A 16,505-nucleotide genomic window follows, 5' to 3' on the forward strand; every position below is an offset into this window, starting at 1 on the left:
GTCAAAACATCATATTGTACACTTTATTTTTTATTTATTTTGAGACAGAGTCTCACTCTGTTGCCTGGGCTAGAGTGCCGTGGCATCAGCCTAGTTCACAGCAACCTCAAACCCCTGGGCTCAAGCAATCCTCCTGCCTCAACCTCCCACATAGCTGGGACTACAGGCGTGTGCCACCATGCACAGCTAATTTTTTCTATTTCTAATAGAGAAGGGGTCTCACTTTTGCTCAAGCTGGTCTCAAACTCCTGAGCTCAAGCTATCCTCCTACCTCAGCCTCTCAGAGTGCTAGGATTACAAGCAGGAGCCACCACGCTCAGCCTATTTTTAATTTAAAAAAAAAATTTTTTTTTTAAAGATAGGGTCTCACTATGTTGCCCAGGCTGGAGTGCAGTGGCTATTCCCTGGTACAGTTCTTCTACTGATCAGTGCAGGAGTTTTCACCTGCTCAGTTTCCAACCTGAGCCAGTTCAACCCTCCTTAGGCAACCTGTTGGCCCCCTGCTCCTGGGAAAATTGTACACTTTAAATATATGCTGTTGGCCAGGCACGGTGGCTCATGCCTGTAATCCTAGCACTCTGGGAGGCCAAGGCGGGCGGATTGTTTGAGCTCAGGAGTTCGAGACCAGCCTGAGCAAGAGCAAGACCCCGTCTCTACTAAAAAAATAGAAAGAAATTAGCTGGACAACTAAAAATATACAAAAAAAAATTAGCCGGGCATGGTGGCACATGCCTGTAGTCCCAGCTACTTGGGAGGCTGAGGCAGGAGGATCGCTTGAGCCCAGGAGTTTGAGGTTGCTGTGAGCTAGGCTGATGCCATGGCACTCTAGCCCGGGCAACAGAATGAGACTCTATCTCAAAAAAAAAAAAAAAAAAAATTAAATATATGCTGTTTATTGTATGTGAATTATACCTCAATTAAGCTTTTAAAAACAAAAACAAAAGACTTCACTTTTCAATCTATTCTAAGCACTATATAAATATTATTCACCTTTATTAACACCCTAAGATGTAGATACTATTATTATCTCCCTTCTCATTTTACAGATGACACATATGGCATGAAGAGCTTAGGTAACCCTCAAAGGGCACAAAGTTAGTAAGTAACAGAGCTGGGGCTCAAGGTCAGGCAGTTTGGGCCCAGGGGCCATACACTTAACTATGCTGCCTCTGGGTGGATGCTGACTGAGAGGCTAGGGTGGTGGCAGAAACCTCCTGCACTGTTGATGGAAGTAGAATGGAACAACCATCCTGAAGAGCAAGCTAGCAGTACTTAGTCATTAGGTATAAGAACACCCTATGACTCAGCAATTCTGCAGTTAGATATAAATATAGACACAGTCATAGACATAGACATAGATATATCTTCCAGAGAAGTTCTCGCAAGGGTCTATAAGGAACCTTGTATGAAAATGTTCATTGCCATATTATTTGTTGCAGCTGGGAATTGGAAGTGACATGGGATAGTTGGCAGGTAAAATGTGGTGTGACTCACACTGTAGAGTGTCACACAGCAAAACCTTTGATAATCATAGAGCACGAGTGGATTTTAAAAACATAGTGCTTACTGAAAATAAGTAAGATTAGAATGAAATATATAAGATGCTATTTACATAAATTAAAAATATTTACACACAAAATTGTTCATATTTTGCAAGAACACAAAAAAGTAAACACTAAATGCATTGAAATGGTTGCCTTTTTTTCCTAATGTCTTTTTCTGAGAATGGAATGGTAGCCTTTTGAAGGAAGAAAAAAATGGATATGGAAAGAAATAATTTTATTTATTATTATTGTTATTATTAATTTTAGAGTTAGATTCTCACTCTATCGCCCAGGCTGAAGAGCAATGGCACGATCGTTGCTTACTGCAGCCACAAACTTCTGGGCTAAAGCAATTCTCCTGCCTTAGCCTCCCAAATAGCAGGGACTATAGGTGTGTGACACCACACCTCCTTAATTTTTCTTATTTTTTGTAGAGACAGGGTCTCACTATGTTGCCTGGGCTGGGAAATAAATAATTTAAAAAATAAATATAGGACATAGATCAACGAAGACAATATTCCAAGAACTGTATCATTAATTCAATCTTTTGCACCTGAGACTCAAATATATAAACAAAATGTAGAGAAGAGACAGTGTTGCTGGAGTTCGGAGGTCAAGGTCTCTCTCCAGAAGCAAAACAGACCTGTAGAGTAGGAAGTTGGGCATGGGGGGAGCTTTTTTTGAAGGATAAATAGGAGTCCTTTGGCATTCCAGACTGTGGGGAGGATTAGTGCAGCAAAGGTACTAAGAAGGGGTAAAAGAGCAGTGTGTTCTGGGTAGAAGTAGTCAGGCATTGCCCAGAACATGAGAAGAAAGGAGAGAAGGTAAGGCAGGAGAGATTGGTAATGCAGAGATAGGAGAGGCAGGAGGCTTTGTTCACTCTGAAAAAGGGTTTGAACTTGACAATGGGGGCAACAAAGAGTCAGTGAAGTCTTAGGTGAGAGTGATGAGCTCACACCCTTGAAAACTGTACGGTGCCATCCTTGTAAGGGAAAAGTAGTTGCTGGAAGACCAGTCAGGGTGATGGTGGTCTGGATTAACGTGGCAGCAGTACAAGTGGAAAAAATCAGACCAATGTGAGAGGGTTTAGGTCAAAACCCCAATGTTGAGGTCTAACTGGCTAAAGAGGAAAGGAGCGGCGTGGGACAGGAGGAACCCAAGCATGATTTCCACCATAGGAGCGACTAGGTGGGTAATTCACTGGGATAAGGGAGTTAGGAGGAGGAGCAGGTTTGGACATGCTGATCACGTGAGCTGCCCCATTCAGGCTGTAACTGGACACCTGGATGTGGAGCTCTAGAGAGAGGCCTGGGTTGGATGTCACCAGCCTTAGGGAGGTAGCATGACGAGAGACAGTGGGTCGGAGACTACCCTGATCCAATCCGCTGAGGTTCCTCGCTCTCCCTCCAGGTGGCAGTACAGCCCTGCAATTCTGAAGCCCATTTTCTGAGCCCCGCGTTCTCCACACTCTGCGTGCTCCGCTTCTCTGTCTCTGCACAGCCGACCCTAGATCGCGCCCTCTCTACTGGGCAGGATTTAGCTGAGAATCCAAACCCCGAGCGGCCTCTGGAGAGCGTGTCGTCCACGCGGCCAGCACATGGTGGCAGTTCAGGATCCTCAGGGCTGGTAGTGCGGTCGGCGTGACCAACTGTCCCTCGGGCCGCCTCCAGGAACCAACACGGGAAATGTGTGTAAGGGAATGACCGGATAGGCAGTGCCTGGAGCGGGGATATACATTGAAAGACAAGACCACGGAGCCCAGCCACTCGACCCTCTATGAACGGCATTTCCTGGTTTCCAAGGCCACCCCCGCGTGGGAAGCGTGTCATGGACCCTTTAAGGCTCCATATCCCTGTCCTCCCCCGCCTGGAACAGGCCGGGACACCCGGGACCTGACATTTGGCAGCTCCCAACGTGGGAGCTAAAAATAGCCGCTCCGGGTTACTTCGGGGCATTGCTTCTCATCCATCCAGCTCGCGCGGTCTCTCACGTGACTGGATTCCGCCCCCCACCACCCCCGGGCCGAGAACACCTGGCCCATCCCCTCCTCTCTGACCCCACTGTCCAGACCCGTGGCGCCAGACTTGAAGGTTCTGCGGCCCGTGATCTTAGCTGGTGGGCGGAGTCCTAACACGTGGGTGGGCAGGGCCTTTTGTTCTTAGGATCCTTTTCGCAAAACTTCCCAGCTCCAGGCTGGCGGGAACCGGAGGGGCGTGTGTCGCCAGCCACGCTGAGGAGGCGTGGCCTCACTGGTCACCCCCACTAACTCGAGCCAAACTCTAAACCCCAGTCTTAGAGAGGGGGCGTGGCCTTCTGGGGTGTGCGGGCTCCTGGCCAATGGGTGCTGTGGAGGGCGTGGCTCTTGAGGGGGGGCGGGGATGAGGTGGCGGGGGCTCCTCGCCTCTTTTCCCCCTGCCGGGCCCCGCCAGATCCCCGGGAGCCCTGCTGCTTTCTGCCTCCTTGGCTTGTGACTGTGAATCCTACCAGGCCAGCCCTCTGCACGTCGCTCCGAGACCCCCGTGGCCCCCGCGGCCTCTGCCCGCCAGGCCTGGGCCACAGATCCCCAGTCGCCTTTCTCATCACCGCAGCCCCTGAGCCTCCAGCTCTTCTAAGACAAGATGCCGTCAGGCTTCCAACAGATCGGCTCTGAAGTAGGGTTCAGCGTGCGGGGGCGAGACGGGGGCACGGGTCCCATTTTTCCTGGGCTGGGGTCGTGGTTGGGGTCAGCTGGGGGCGGTCCCTGCGCAAGCGCAGGGGGTGGAGGTGGGGGGCTGGCTATTTATACCCCGCCTGGCCAACCCGTGACTGTCGGATTCCAGTCCTACTGGGACACAGAGTGGGTCTGGGAGACCTTTCTGGGGCACAGACAACTTGGTTCTGCGAGTCCAGGGTTCGTCCCCTTGCCCAGTTGCGCCGGAATCGGGGACACCTTGCCCTCGATCCAACTTGGGAAAGCAGATCCAGGCGGGTCTTGCCCTCCAGGAGCTGTCTGTCCCAGCTCGCGGGCAGTGTTTCGAGGACTGGAGGTTATGCGTGGGCCCCCACCCCCACTCCTGGACGCCCTCCAGGACGCTGAACTTTCCCTTGGCCCCATGGTTGGTGGAGGGGCAGAGGGGAGCGTCAGCCCCCCCCCACCCCAGCTCAGGTTTCCGCTTGGAGACAGTCTGTGCCGCCAGCGAGCGGCCACCACTGCCACCGCCCCTCACACCACCTTCCCGCCCTCCTCCCCTGGGCATAGCTCTCCCAGGCAGAACCCCTGCATGATACCCCGTCGTTGGTCGAGCTTAGAGCGGGGTGGGAGGCTGCCCCGAGATGACCATGGAATTGCACTTCTTGGGCCTGTTGGGAGCCTCCTGGAGCTAGCTGAGAGAACCCCCAGAGGGCAGGGAAGAGGACAGTGGCTGATGATAATAGTGCACTTGTTAGTTTGTAAAACCAGCACTGTCAGGAATACTGTTAATATTTGATTTTGATTTTCACGACACTCACTGACAGGTAGGCAAGGCAGGCAACATCACCTGCATTTCACAAAAGGGGAACCCTGGGTTCAGAATGGGGAAGTGACTTGCCCAAGGTCACACAAATCTGAGCTCTTGAGGACAAGCCTGTCCCAAGGTCACAGACGGGTTTTGAGATTTAAGTCCTCAAACATTTGTCTGCCTTGTGGACTCAAATGTCTAGTTTCTCCCCTGCCCTGCTGCTGCTGAGTTCTGCGTGCTCCTGTTTACATTGAGATCTTTGTGCAACTCCTAATATGGACCAGTTTCCCTCACCCAACATGTTGGATGGAACCCAGTATCTTCAGGCTCCAGCTGGGCCTGGGCCCCTAGGGACAGGAAAGCATGGTTCCATATGACATGCCCTCTGTCTGCTTCCGCCTGTCCAGGATGGAGAACCCCCTCAGCAGCGAGTAACTGGGACCCTGGCCCTTGCTGTGTTCACTGCCGTTCTTGGCTCCTTGCAGTTTGGCTACAACATTGGGGTCATCAATGCCCCACAGAAGGTGAGGGGCCTACAGCTGGCGGGGTGGAGGGTGCCCAAACAAAGAGGCTGGGGGCTTCAGGTTTGGCAGAAAGGGAAGGGTGTGTAGGGAATCACTCCTGTGCTGTACCCCCAGGTGATTGAACAGAGCTACAATGAGACGTGGCTGGGGAGGCAGGGGCCTGAGGGACCTAGCTCCATCCCACCGGGCACCCTCACTACCCTCTGGGCTCTCTCCGTGGCCATCTTTTCTGTGGGCGGCATGATTTCCTCCTTCCTCATTGGCATCATCTCTCAGTGGCTTGGAAGGTTTGGAGCTGGAGGGCCCGGGTGAGGGAACGGAGAGGGAGCCACAGCACGGTGACCTAACCCTCACAGCCTCACTCTGCCTGCCTACCAGGAAAAGGGCCATGCTGGTCAACAATGTCCTGGCAGTGCTGGGGGGAGCCCTCATGGGCCTGGCCAACGTTGCTGCCTCCTATGAGATGCTCATTCTGGGACGGTTCATCATTGGCGCCTACTCAGGTACCCACAGGCACCACAGCCCTGCCCAGTGCCCTGTTTTCTTTCACCCTGCTTGGGCTTTCAGATGGGAGTGGGCACCTGCCCTCAGCCCTCTCTTCTTCCCTCTGCCCAGGGCTGACGTCGGGGCTGGTGCCCATGTACGTGGGGGAGATCGCCCCCACTCACCTGCGGGGTGCCTTGGGGACACTCAACCAACTGGCCATCGTCACTGGCATTCTGATCGCCCAGGTGACCAGGCCTGGCCTCATGAGGGGCTGGGCAGGGGTTGGGGTGGACCTCCAGGGTAAGACAGCAGGGCCTTACCTCTTTCCTAACCTTCTTCTGCAGGTGCTGGGCTTGGATTCCCTGCTGGGCACTGCTGCCCTATGGCCACTGCTCCTGGGCCTCACAGTGCTACCCGCCCTCCTGCAGCTGGCCCTGCTGCCCTTCTGCCCTGAGAGCCCTCGCTACCTCTACATCATCAGGAACCTAGAAGGGCCTGCCAGAAAGAGTGAGCTTTCACCCTGCAGTCTTGCCCAGCCCCATGCCTCCACCCCATCTTGCTAGCACCTAGGCCTGACCCCTCAGGCCCGACCTCCCACCCCCAGGTCTGAAGCGCCTCACAGGCTGGGCTGATGTGTCTGGAGCTCTGGCTGAGCTGAAGGATGAGAAGCGGAAGCTGGAGCGTGAGCGGCCACTGTCCCTACCCCAGCTCCTGGGCAGCCGTACCCACCGGCAACCCCTGATCATTGCAGTTGTGCTGCAACTGAGCCAGCAGCTCTCCGGCATCAATGCTGTATGTATGGGCAGCCTCTAGGAAGGGCCTGGGCAATAGCCCAAGGGGACGGGAGAAGGGAACAAGCCCCCTCCATTAAAACTCAAGGTCAGGCTTGTTGTGGCTGAAGTGGAGGAAGAGACATCCTTGCCATCACCTTTTTTTCTCCACCACCTCTAGGTTTTCTATTATTCAACCAGCATCTTTGAGACGGCAGGGGTAGGCCAGCCAGCCTATGCCACCATAGGAGCTGGTGTGGTCAACACAGTCTTCACTTTGGTCTCGGTAACTGCTCACCTCTGGAATGGCCCACTCCACTTGCTTCACATCCCTGGGTGTCCCAGAGGTCCCACTCTTGGTTGCCCTCCCCAAACCCTTCCACTTCCTGTGTCCTGAAGGCCCTCTGCCAAGCTCTGACTCTTCCCACAGGTGTTCTTGGTGGAGCGGGCTGGGCGCCGGACGCTACATCTCCTGGGCCTGGCGGGCATGTGTGCCTGTGCCATCTTGATGACTGTGGCTCTGCTCCTGCTGGTGAGGCCTGAGAGGCTGGGAGGGGGCCAGCAGCCCAACCCATGGGAACAGCCCCAAGAGGCTCTGTGGCCAGCCAGGGCCACTCCTTTAATCCTGGGGCCACCTCTATGCCAGGACTGTGGGTGGTTGGCTCCAGAGTCTGCTGGGACTGTGGTCTGTGCTCCTGAGGGACTCAGGCTGCACGGAGGCCCGCTGTGGGAGGCTACGGCCTCCTCTGGCAGCCAGGAGGGAGATCCCCTGTCAAGCCTCAGGAAAATAATTTCTAATGACCCAGCTTTAGAGCCAAGGGGGAGTCAACTGTCATAAGAGCTGAAAGGCCATGACGTTTCCTCTGCCTTGAACCCGCTTGAGGCAGCCGGCAGAATGTCAATGCTCAGAAATGCTGAAGGGCCTGTTCTAACCCAGGGCGCAGGCCCCTCACAAGCTGCTAGGAGGGGTAGATTTTAGTTTCCCTCTGGGTTGAGGGCAAGAGAAGATCCAGAAAGGCCTGAATTGGATTCCCTACCCTCCCTACCTGCCCCTAGGAGCGGGTTCCAGCCATGAGCTATGTCTCCATCGTGGCCATCTTTGGCTTTGTGGCATTCTTTGAGATTGGCCCTGGGCCCATCCCCTGGTTCATCGTGGCCGAGCTCTTCAGCCAGGGACCCCGCCCAGCAGCCATGGCTGTGGCTGGTTTCTCCAACTGGACATGCAACTTCATCATTGGCATGGGTTTCCAGTATGTTGCGGTAGGTCCTCTAGCCCTCCCCCAGGCTCCTCTCCCACACCGCAGGCAAAGGGGGTGACTCACAGCCAGCCCACTGCTTTCCAGTCGGGGACTCCCCCAGCCGCTCGCCATTGGTCTTTGGATCACTTTGTTGAACCCCCTGCTCCACCAGAATCAGAGGAAAGAAGGGGACAGACCTAGATTGGATAGTGACTGTTGTCTTCAAAACAAACCAGGGGCATAACCTAACTTAGACCAGGAATAAAATTATAGACTTCCATACTACAAATGGCTGGGAATCTCCTGAGTGCCATAACTCAGGATGGGGAAGAGGGCAGAGAACCAAAGGAGAATTGGGGTTCAGAGAATCCTTTTTTCAGTGTAACTTCTCATTCCCAGTGATTTCCCTTGTCCTCAAAGGAGCCAGCTGCTTTCTGCAGTAGCCTCAGCCCTTTGTGAGAGCCTTTAGTTCCTGGTTTGCCTGAAGTCACCCCCCTTCCTTCCCCACCCCACGCTGTCAACACCACTTTTTCCACCCGCCCCAGGATGCCATGGGTCCCTACGTCTTCCTCCTGTTTGCGGGCCTCCTCCTTGGCTTCTTCATCTTCACCTTCCTAAGAGTACCTGAAACCCGCGGCCGGACGTTTGACCAGATCTCAGCCACCTTCCACCGGACACCCTCTCTTTTAGAGCAGGAAGTGAAACCCAGCACGGAACTTGAGTACTTAGGGCCAGATGAGAATGACTGAGGGGGCAAGGCAGGGGTGGGAGAGCCAGCTTTCTCTACCCCCCCAGAGAGACCCCCTCCTTTCCTCTGCAGCACTTTAACCCTCTCTTCCCCATCACTGCCAGGGTGGAGAAAAACCCTGCAGCCTGGTAGAATTGGGAAGCAGGAGGGAAGGGTGGTCTGAGCACCCCCTTGCTCCCCTCGTGTGACTCTTGGATATTTATGTGTTGTGGTTATGCTGTGGCCATCAGGGTGGGCCATTGTCCCCTTCCCCACCCTTCCCACATAGTCCAGCCCTTTCCTCCCCACCCTTACCCAGACTCCACTCCAGAATAAGTTCTTTCCCTGCTAGAGAAGAGGGATTGGAGGGAGGAGAGGCCAGACTGACTTTTTCAGTGGGACAAACTGAAGCAGAGAGCAGGACGTGACTTTCCCACCACCTTGGACTCCTCCCACAACCTGGGACTTCACTGAATTCTTGCCACATGGACTCTGGGCAAATGGGATTCTGTCTTGTCCCCTCCTGTGCAAAGGACTCAGCCTCTGTCACTGCAGGCTCAGCCTTCCAGGGTGAGAGGGAACAGGAAAAGTATGTGCCCATGTATGGTAAAAGGAAGGGACAGCAAACTCCCACCTCTAAACTTAGGGCTACCCCGATTGTCCCCCAAGGCTGCCAAGCAGGGACTCCAGCTCTTTCTTCCTCTCCCTGCCTGGGAGGGTGCTATATCCACAGGCTTTTGACCAACTATGGGAAAGAGGGGAATTGAAAGGCTGCCTGTAAACACTGGGCTGGAAGGAGCCTTCAGATATTTTTGTATACGTGAAAAAGAGGTAGAAAAAAGAAACCAAAGGTCTGTTGTACTAAATGTGTACATATAGATACTATAAAGTCACTGTTTGAAGACGAACGTCCTGTCGTGGAGGCTACTCAAAGATGGGCTGAAACAGGGACCACAACTTCCCTCCTCCCTCTTCCTCTCTCTCCATCCTGCCTCAGCTCAAGGACTCAGAATCCTCTGGATGCAGTTACTCATGCCTCTACTTACATTTCTATGAGTGGCTTTATTAATAGTGAATGCTCAATAAATTGTAGCTGCAAGTGCTGGGCCCTGCTCTTGGCACTCTGCAAAACACTCACTCTGCAAGGGAGGTGTTAGCCCATTTTACAGATGGGGCAGGAAATCTCACGGGTGAAGGCACTTGTTCAGACCTGTCCAGCTAGAAACACTGGAGCAAGGGTTCAAGACCAGGCCCTGCCCATGGCCCCAAATCCCCCTTCCCACTGTGGCTCAACAGTGAGTTACCAGGAATTCTCAAAACAGAAAAGAGGCAGAGACCAGACAACAGGAAAGCCTGTTTTTGTTTTTACTGGAGGCTCAGGTGGCACATGACAGTTCATAAAATGGCTTCAGAGGTAGGTGGAAGGGAAACAAAAAATAAACTGGGGTGGGAAAGAAAAACAACCAGGAGGAGGTAAGAGCTGGCTGGTTCCTTCGCAGCCTGATCTAGGGGAGGGAGCTGGTGCCTCTGAACACGAAGGATGGATCCCTTCCTTCAACCCTTGACAGGAAGTGGAAAAAAAAAAAAAAAAGCAAAAGGCTGTTGCTTTGGCCCTCCTGAGTCTCAAGGAAAAGGGGAAAAGCTGGTGTTCTGATGTCATGAATTGTGGGAAACGGGGGAGGGGGTGCTGGGTAGGGTACAGGTCAGTTGGAAAAACTGGCAGATACCTGAGAGAGAGAAAGAAATGCACGAACCATGAATAAGAGCAACTTATCATCACGACCCAGTCCCCCGCCTCTTGGCCACCTGCCCTGAGTAGAGCAGCCACTCACCAGATGGTAGCTCTGGGTGTCCTTTGAGTTGGAATCACTCCAGCATGGTGGGGGGGGGGTCCCCACTGTTGATGGGGGCTGAGGTCTAGAGAACAGCGGTGGCCAGCTGAGATTCTCTTGTTCTTTAGGGTCCCCAACTTCAACCTTCTCCCACCATTTCTCTTCCCCTCCCCCCCAACCAGTTCCCCAATTCACGTCCCCAAGTCAGTGCTGGGTGCTGTGGCTCCAGGTGGAGCTGAGGGGGAGTCTGCAGGGATGGCATGGGCTAGATTGCCTCTGCTGGGGCTTCCTGGTGGGAACAGGGACAGGGGACAGGGGAGCAAAGGGGTAGAGTAGGAAGGGAAGGGAAGGGAAAAGAAAAGGACAGAAAGGAGGGGAGGGAAGGGGAGCTGGTCCCAGCCTTTTCTTTCATCCCATCCCAGCAGATTAGGCATCCCGGGGTCCTCACCTCCGGGACTGTGGGCTGCCGGGGACCAGGGGGCTGCTGCCGTCGCCGCTGGAAATAAGGACGGTTTCGTGGGCGCTGGGGCTCAGGCCGGGAACCATCAGTAGGGCCTTGGCTGGGCTTGGTCTCGCCATCCCCACCTTCTGTGGTTGGCTGCTGGGGTGGCCTAGGGCGGAAAGGCCTAAGGAGAGAGACAGGGGCCCTGAAGGGACCATGGAACCAGGGTAGACCGCCTTCCTCCCAGGTCTCCCCAGCTGCCCCGCCCCCACCTCCAGGAGCCAGGCTTCCAGCCCACGAGCACCAGCTTCCCTCTAGGCACCTCTCACCAGGGGCTTCAGGCTCTTCCCCTTCCTATTCTCCTGCCCCTTCCCCAGGGGACCGACACTGGCTGGGGAGGGAAGAACAGAGCTCCAAGAAGAGAGTCTTACCTTCGGTACCTGGGCCGGAATCTGGGTGGGGGGACCCGTTCATCTCCCTGCTGTTGGTCCCCCTCCAGTGGGGCTGTCTCTTTGGGTTCTACCCCATCAGTGCCCTAGAAACATAAAGGCCCAGGTGAGCTATGGGGACACCAGCTGCCCTGGGGCCAGGCTATCCACAGCTCTTCCCACCTTCTTTGGAGACCCTGTGGTCTTTGTCCTTGCCAACTCCCCAAAGCTGGGTAACTGGCTTCCCCTCACCTCTACAGACTGCTGCTGGTTGGGGGGCCGAGGGCCTCGCACAAACCGCCTTCGGTAGAAGAAGGGTGGCGGGCGCCGTCGTCTGGGCCGCTGCCCAGAGTCTTCAGCCCGCTCCCCTTCACTCCCAGGTTCTGTCCCCCCTGAGGGAGCCTCTGCCACCATGGGTGGTGGGGCAGCTGGGCGAGGCCGGGGGATGAATCGGCGGAACCTGCGTCGGTTGGGGGCATAGCGGCTGCCCTTCACTGGCACCCCCCCGGGCCCCGTTACGTTGGCAGCTTCTGCGCCCTGGGAAGGTGGAAAGGGAATAGTCAGAACCTGCTCCAAACGCATGACACTCCCTAACTTGACTCCTTCGTGTCTTCCCCTTCTTCTAGGGGAAGTCCCCTCTCCAGCTTTCCTTCAGCTCCTCTAACTTCTACTTCTTTCTACCCTCCCAACGGGCAATGCAGTGTTTACACCCATCTGGGAAGGAGCAACTTGTCCTTTTGAAAGAACTGCTACTGTAGCCTCCCAAATGTAAGGCTGGGGGAAGGGCAGGAGTGGAAGAAGGCCCGGCAGCAGGCATGCGTCTGTTACTCCAGAGCGCTGACTGAGAAGGGTCCTTCGGGGACAGGGCCCCACGTGGAGAACAGACGCAGAAGTGCTTGGAGAACTACGGAGACGAAATCCAGACACTACAGACTGATGATAGGGACATGTTCTTTAGGACATCCCTTAGAGTAGCCGTAACCTTAAAGATGACAACCTCTGGGTGAGAGAACACAGTCCCATTCCCACAGCCGAGGCAGAGCTGGCCCCAGGAGGGTCGAAGCCTGTGATGACCTCCAGGCCACCCTCCCACAAGCCTGGCCGACTCAGGACCCCACAGCAGCCCCCAAACCTTCTCTCCTTCCACGACATCAAACTCCACAGTCTCCCCATCTCCAACGCTGCGCAGAAACTTCCTGGGGTTGTTTCTTTTAATAGCTGTCTGAATGGGGGAAAGGCCATGAGAAAGGGTTGACAGCAAGACAGGAGTCTCTCTTGCCCCTGCTGGGTCCACCACCCAATTTCATTCTTTGCATTTTACTTGGGGTCTGGGGCTAGAAGGTGGAGCAAGGAGAGGGTGGTCAAAGTTTAGTAGGGGGAAGGTCAGCAACTAGAGGCCTCAGGGACTGTGCAGTTACCGCTGTCCCCAGGACACACTCCCTTCCCCCTTTACCCCTCAGGGATTTCAAAAAGGGAGGCAAGAACTATGAACTTAAAAGCAAAACAAACAGCAGAGAGTCTTAAGTCGCAAAGTGGGCCAAATGTACTGTGCTTCTTACCTCAATCCCCCTGAGAGCGCTTTCCACCAAAGCAGTGGTTCTCACACTGCAGCATGCATCAGAATCACCTGGAGAGCTTGTTAGAACAGACTGCTGGGCCCCAGCCCCACATATTGATTCAGTAGGTCTGTGGTGGGGCCTGAGAATTTGGATGTCAGGTGATGCTGCTGCCAGCGCAGGGACCACACTTTGAGAACCACGCACTGAAGTTATCTTTTCCCTCCGAAAAGTGCCTGAGCCCTTCCTGAAGTGTCAACAGGTCCCAGAAGGTAGTGAGTATGCCAAGCCCAGAGGGCAAAACACACACAACTATGACAGCCGTTCAGTAACCTAACACAAGTGGGGCTAATGGTGGTTGATACAGGCACCTGAGCAGGTGGGAGGGGAGCTATTTCTTGGTGGGCAGGCCATGGTGAAGGAGAAGCCGGAGAAACACGACTGACCATACTGCTAAGGATCACGGCAAAGGCCTTCAAAGAGAGGGCTGGTTCTTCCCCCCAGAAAGCCAACCTAGCTCTTACCTGGTGAACAAAGACATCCTCCTTGGTGTCATTCCTGCAGAACAGGATGGTTTGTTAAGGGGGTGACTTTGGTAAAGTGCTCAGCTCCACTGAGGCCCCCCACTAAATATCCATTCCTAAGGTTGGTGGGCCCATCTGCTGCAGCTTCCACAGTTAGGGGTAGGCAGGGCACCCCAGAAGCTGATGTAGACAGAAGTACACCTAAAACCTCAGTGTGAACCTGGACTTCAGGAGGAAAGGGCGGAGGAGAAGGCAAAGGCACCTTGAAGGAACTGAGTGCTCCACCTTCTACCCCAGGGGCACCTTAGAACCTGCTGGTGCTGGATGTAACTGTCCCCAGCCAACACCCTTCTCCTTCAACCCCATTAGGGTTGGAAAATTCCACTGTCTCCTTCCTTCTCTACATGCAAGGAGTGAGAGAGTGGGGATGTGGCCAGAGATGCAGAACAAGTTTGGGAAGAGGACATGTCAAGAACTTGCTCTAAACAGCCACCAAGACCTTATTCTTACCCTCAGCCTAAAGATATCCCCCATGGTTAGGCCCTCAACACACACAGCAACCAAGGGTGAGAGAGAAGAAAAGCCCACCCATTCTCTATCACTACTTTGCCTAGTACCTGGGTTTATACTAGAACCCCAGTGGGTGTGGAGAGGAGGCAAGGGAGAAGTTTTCCCGGAGGGATTCCCTGCAGGAGTCCACCGTTTCCAGAATTAGACAGGGACCCTTACCCAGAACAAATGTTCTAAAGCACTTGGATCTGCACAAAGGTCAGCCTGCTAAGAGGGAAGTAGGGCCTCCCAGGAGGGCTGGGCTGGGCAGGGTGCCCGGGCTGGGGAAGGGCCCACTGGGGAGACCTGGCTCTGCTCAGAATCCACCACTCCAACCTCTCCCCAGGCCAGGAGGGTGGGGTTGCCAACTGAAGGAAAGCAGCAGCCTCTGGCTAGGCTGGCTCCTTTCTCCCTCCCCCACTGCCACCCCCAGTCCCAACAGGTGGAGGATTCAGATGAGCCACAGCTCTTTAAGGGAGATGAGTGGTGAGGGTGCCATGAGTTCTGCCCATAACAGCAAGTCAGTGAGGATTCCAGCCAGGAGCCCTGAGGAGCAGAGAACCCTATACGTTCTGCCCCAAAGGCAGGACAAACTGAAAATAATGAGGCAATTCCAGAAGGTGAGACAGAGAAGCCAGGAGGGTCAGAGCCAGGTTTGCCAAGTTCCTGGATGGTTAATCCTCTGCTGCCCTTGAGGATGTGGAGGCGGCTTCATCTTGCCACTAAGCACACATTTGTTGTGCGGTTAAAGACTTTCAACCAGCACCAGCTGGACATTGCAACCACGTGCCTTGGCAGGGGTAGAGATGAGGTTGGGAAGGCATCCAATCCCACAGGCTAGTTTGGAAGACACCTATTCCACCCCCGCCCTGGGTTCCTTGGATACCTGTTGATGAATCCGTAACCATTCCGGACGTTGAACCATTTGACAGTGCCCAGGACTTGGATTGCTGCCATGCAGAGATGCAGTGGGGACAGTTAGATGGGGGGAAGAGATGGATGGAGTTGGACTCAGTTTTGAGACACTGCAAAAGCTAACCTACTTCCTTATTACCTGTTAAGCTTACCTTCAAGCCAACCAGGTTTCACTAGTAGCTTCAAGGTATTCTTATCCCAGTTCTACCAAATGGAATCACCCACACAGGAACTCAGGCTTTCAAAACCCTTCCAATTCTAAGGAATGTTCCTCACATCCTACAAATCCAGGCCCTTCACCTAAAACTGGGTACTCAGCTGGTCCACAAAGTGCTACCCTCAGGTCATACCTGAGGGCTTCTCTAGCTCTTCCAGCGTAAGGGTCCCCAGTGCACCTGCTTCAGAGGTTTACCTAGTACTAATCCCAGTCTAGGCCAAGTGTGCCGCCCCGGGGGCGTGGCCAGACCCTGAGGCTTCATTCTCCACCCCAAGGCCCTAGCTGAACCTGAGGCCCCGCCCTCCCCCCCAAGAAGGCACTGGCAGGATTTCCCACCAGGGGAATCCACTTTAGTCCGCTGCTCCCAGCCCAGTTAGTGCTTTGGGCCTCTGGACCAGGCTGCCTTTGGCTTCCCAGATCCTGCCAAGCTCCACGCTGCCCCTCCCCCAGCCCGCCGACCCCTTAGAGCCGCCCTGGCACGCGCCCCCCCCTCACCCAGCACCGGCTTGTCCGCCTGACTCCGGGCCGGGGGTGCGGGGGTCCCCGAGGCTGCCGTCGCCGGGTTGCCAGGGTTGCGGGGGCCCGGCGCCGAGGGGGTCCCAGCAGCGGGGCCCGAGGCGGCTCCGCCCCCGCCACCGCCCGCCCCGCTGCCTGGTTTCTGCGGCTCCCCTGCAGGCACCGGTACTACCACCGCTACCACCCCTGCCGCCGTCGCGGGCACCGTCGCCGCGGGGGCCGCTGTCGCCACCGCTGCCACCTCCGCCTCGCTCATCCCGCCGGGTCCAGTACCGGCCCCCGCCGCCACCTCCTCCTCCTCCGCCGCCGCCGCCACCGCCCCGGCCCCTCCCCCCGGCTCGCGAACCCGCCGCCCCGCTCGGTCCTCGCGCCCCGAGCCTCGCCCGCACACCGGCAGCGAACCCGCAGCCGAGGCCAATCGCAGCCCGCTGCCGCGACGCGCGCAGACCCCGCCTCCCGGCCACAGGCCAATCCTAGCCGAGCAGTCCCCCCGGCCCGCACGCCGACCCCGCCTCCCGGACTTCGCGCAAAGGCCTAGGCCCCCGCCCGCCGCCCCGTAAGTACACCTGGGCCCCGCCCCCGGGATACCACGTGACTGCTCCCAGCCCAACCCATTGGCCGACGGCCCCTTTCCCCTCCCCCTCCGCCCCTTTTCACCGGCCGCGGGAAATCAAACGGGCAGGTGGCGCCCCAACCGCCACCTGGCCTCTGCGCGGAGGGCGGGGCCGGGGACGCAGCTCCCAGGTTACTCCTGACTA

The 16,505-nt window shown here is 55.6% G+C and overlaps 2 protein-coding genes across 2 annotated transcripts; one reads left to right on the plus strand and one right to left on the minus strand.

Moving 5' to 3' along the window:
• Nucleotides 1–3,987: 3,987 nt before the first annotated feature.
• SLC2A4 (solute carrier family 2 member 4) lies at nucleotides 3,988–9,799 on the plus strand. The gene is made up of 11 exons (XM_069483288.1): nucleotides 3,988–4,195; nucleotides 5,431–5,547; nucleotides 5,662–5,834; nucleotides 5,926–6,050; nucleotides 6,163–6,278; nucleotides 6,378–6,540; nucleotides 6,638–6,825; nucleotides 6,985–7,089; nucleotides 7,234–7,335; nucleotides 7,860–8,063; nucleotides 8,587–9,799. Exons 1-11 carry the CDS (start codon nucleotides 4,163–4,165, stop codon nucleotides 8,788–8,790), a joined length of 1,530 nt encoding a protein of 509 aa, XP_069339389.1. The 5' UTR covers nucleotides 3,988–4,162; the 3' UTR covers nucleotides 8,791–9,799.
• Nucleotides 9,800–10,457: 658 nt separating this feature from the next.
• On the minus strand, nucleotides 10,458–16,003 carry YBX2 (Y-box binding protein 2). The gene is made up of 9 exons (XM_069483289.1): nucleotides 15,727–16,003; nucleotides 14,986–15,049; nucleotides 13,551–13,584; nucleotides 12,603–12,692; nucleotides 11,723–12,007; nucleotides 11,474–11,577; nucleotides 11,049–11,226; nucleotides 10,601–10,685; nucleotides 10,458–10,495 (listed from the first exon to the last, which is right to left on the minus strand). Exons 1-8 carry the CDS (start codon nucleotides 16,001–16,003, stop codon nucleotides 10,635–10,637), a joined length of 1,083 nt encoding a protein of 360 aa, XP_069339390.1. The 3' UTR covers nucleotides 10,458–10,495; nucleotides 10,601–10,634.
• Nucleotides 16,004–16,505: the final 502 nt, after the last annotated feature.

This window comes from Eulemur rufifrons, chromosome 9 (genome assembly GCF_041146395.1).
Source record: "Eulemur rufifrons isolate Redbay chromosome 9, OSU_ERuf_1, whole genome shotgun sequence".
NCBI classification, from domain to species: Eukaryota; Metazoa; Chordata; class Mammalia; order Primates; family Lemuridae; genus Eulemur; species Eulemur rufifrons.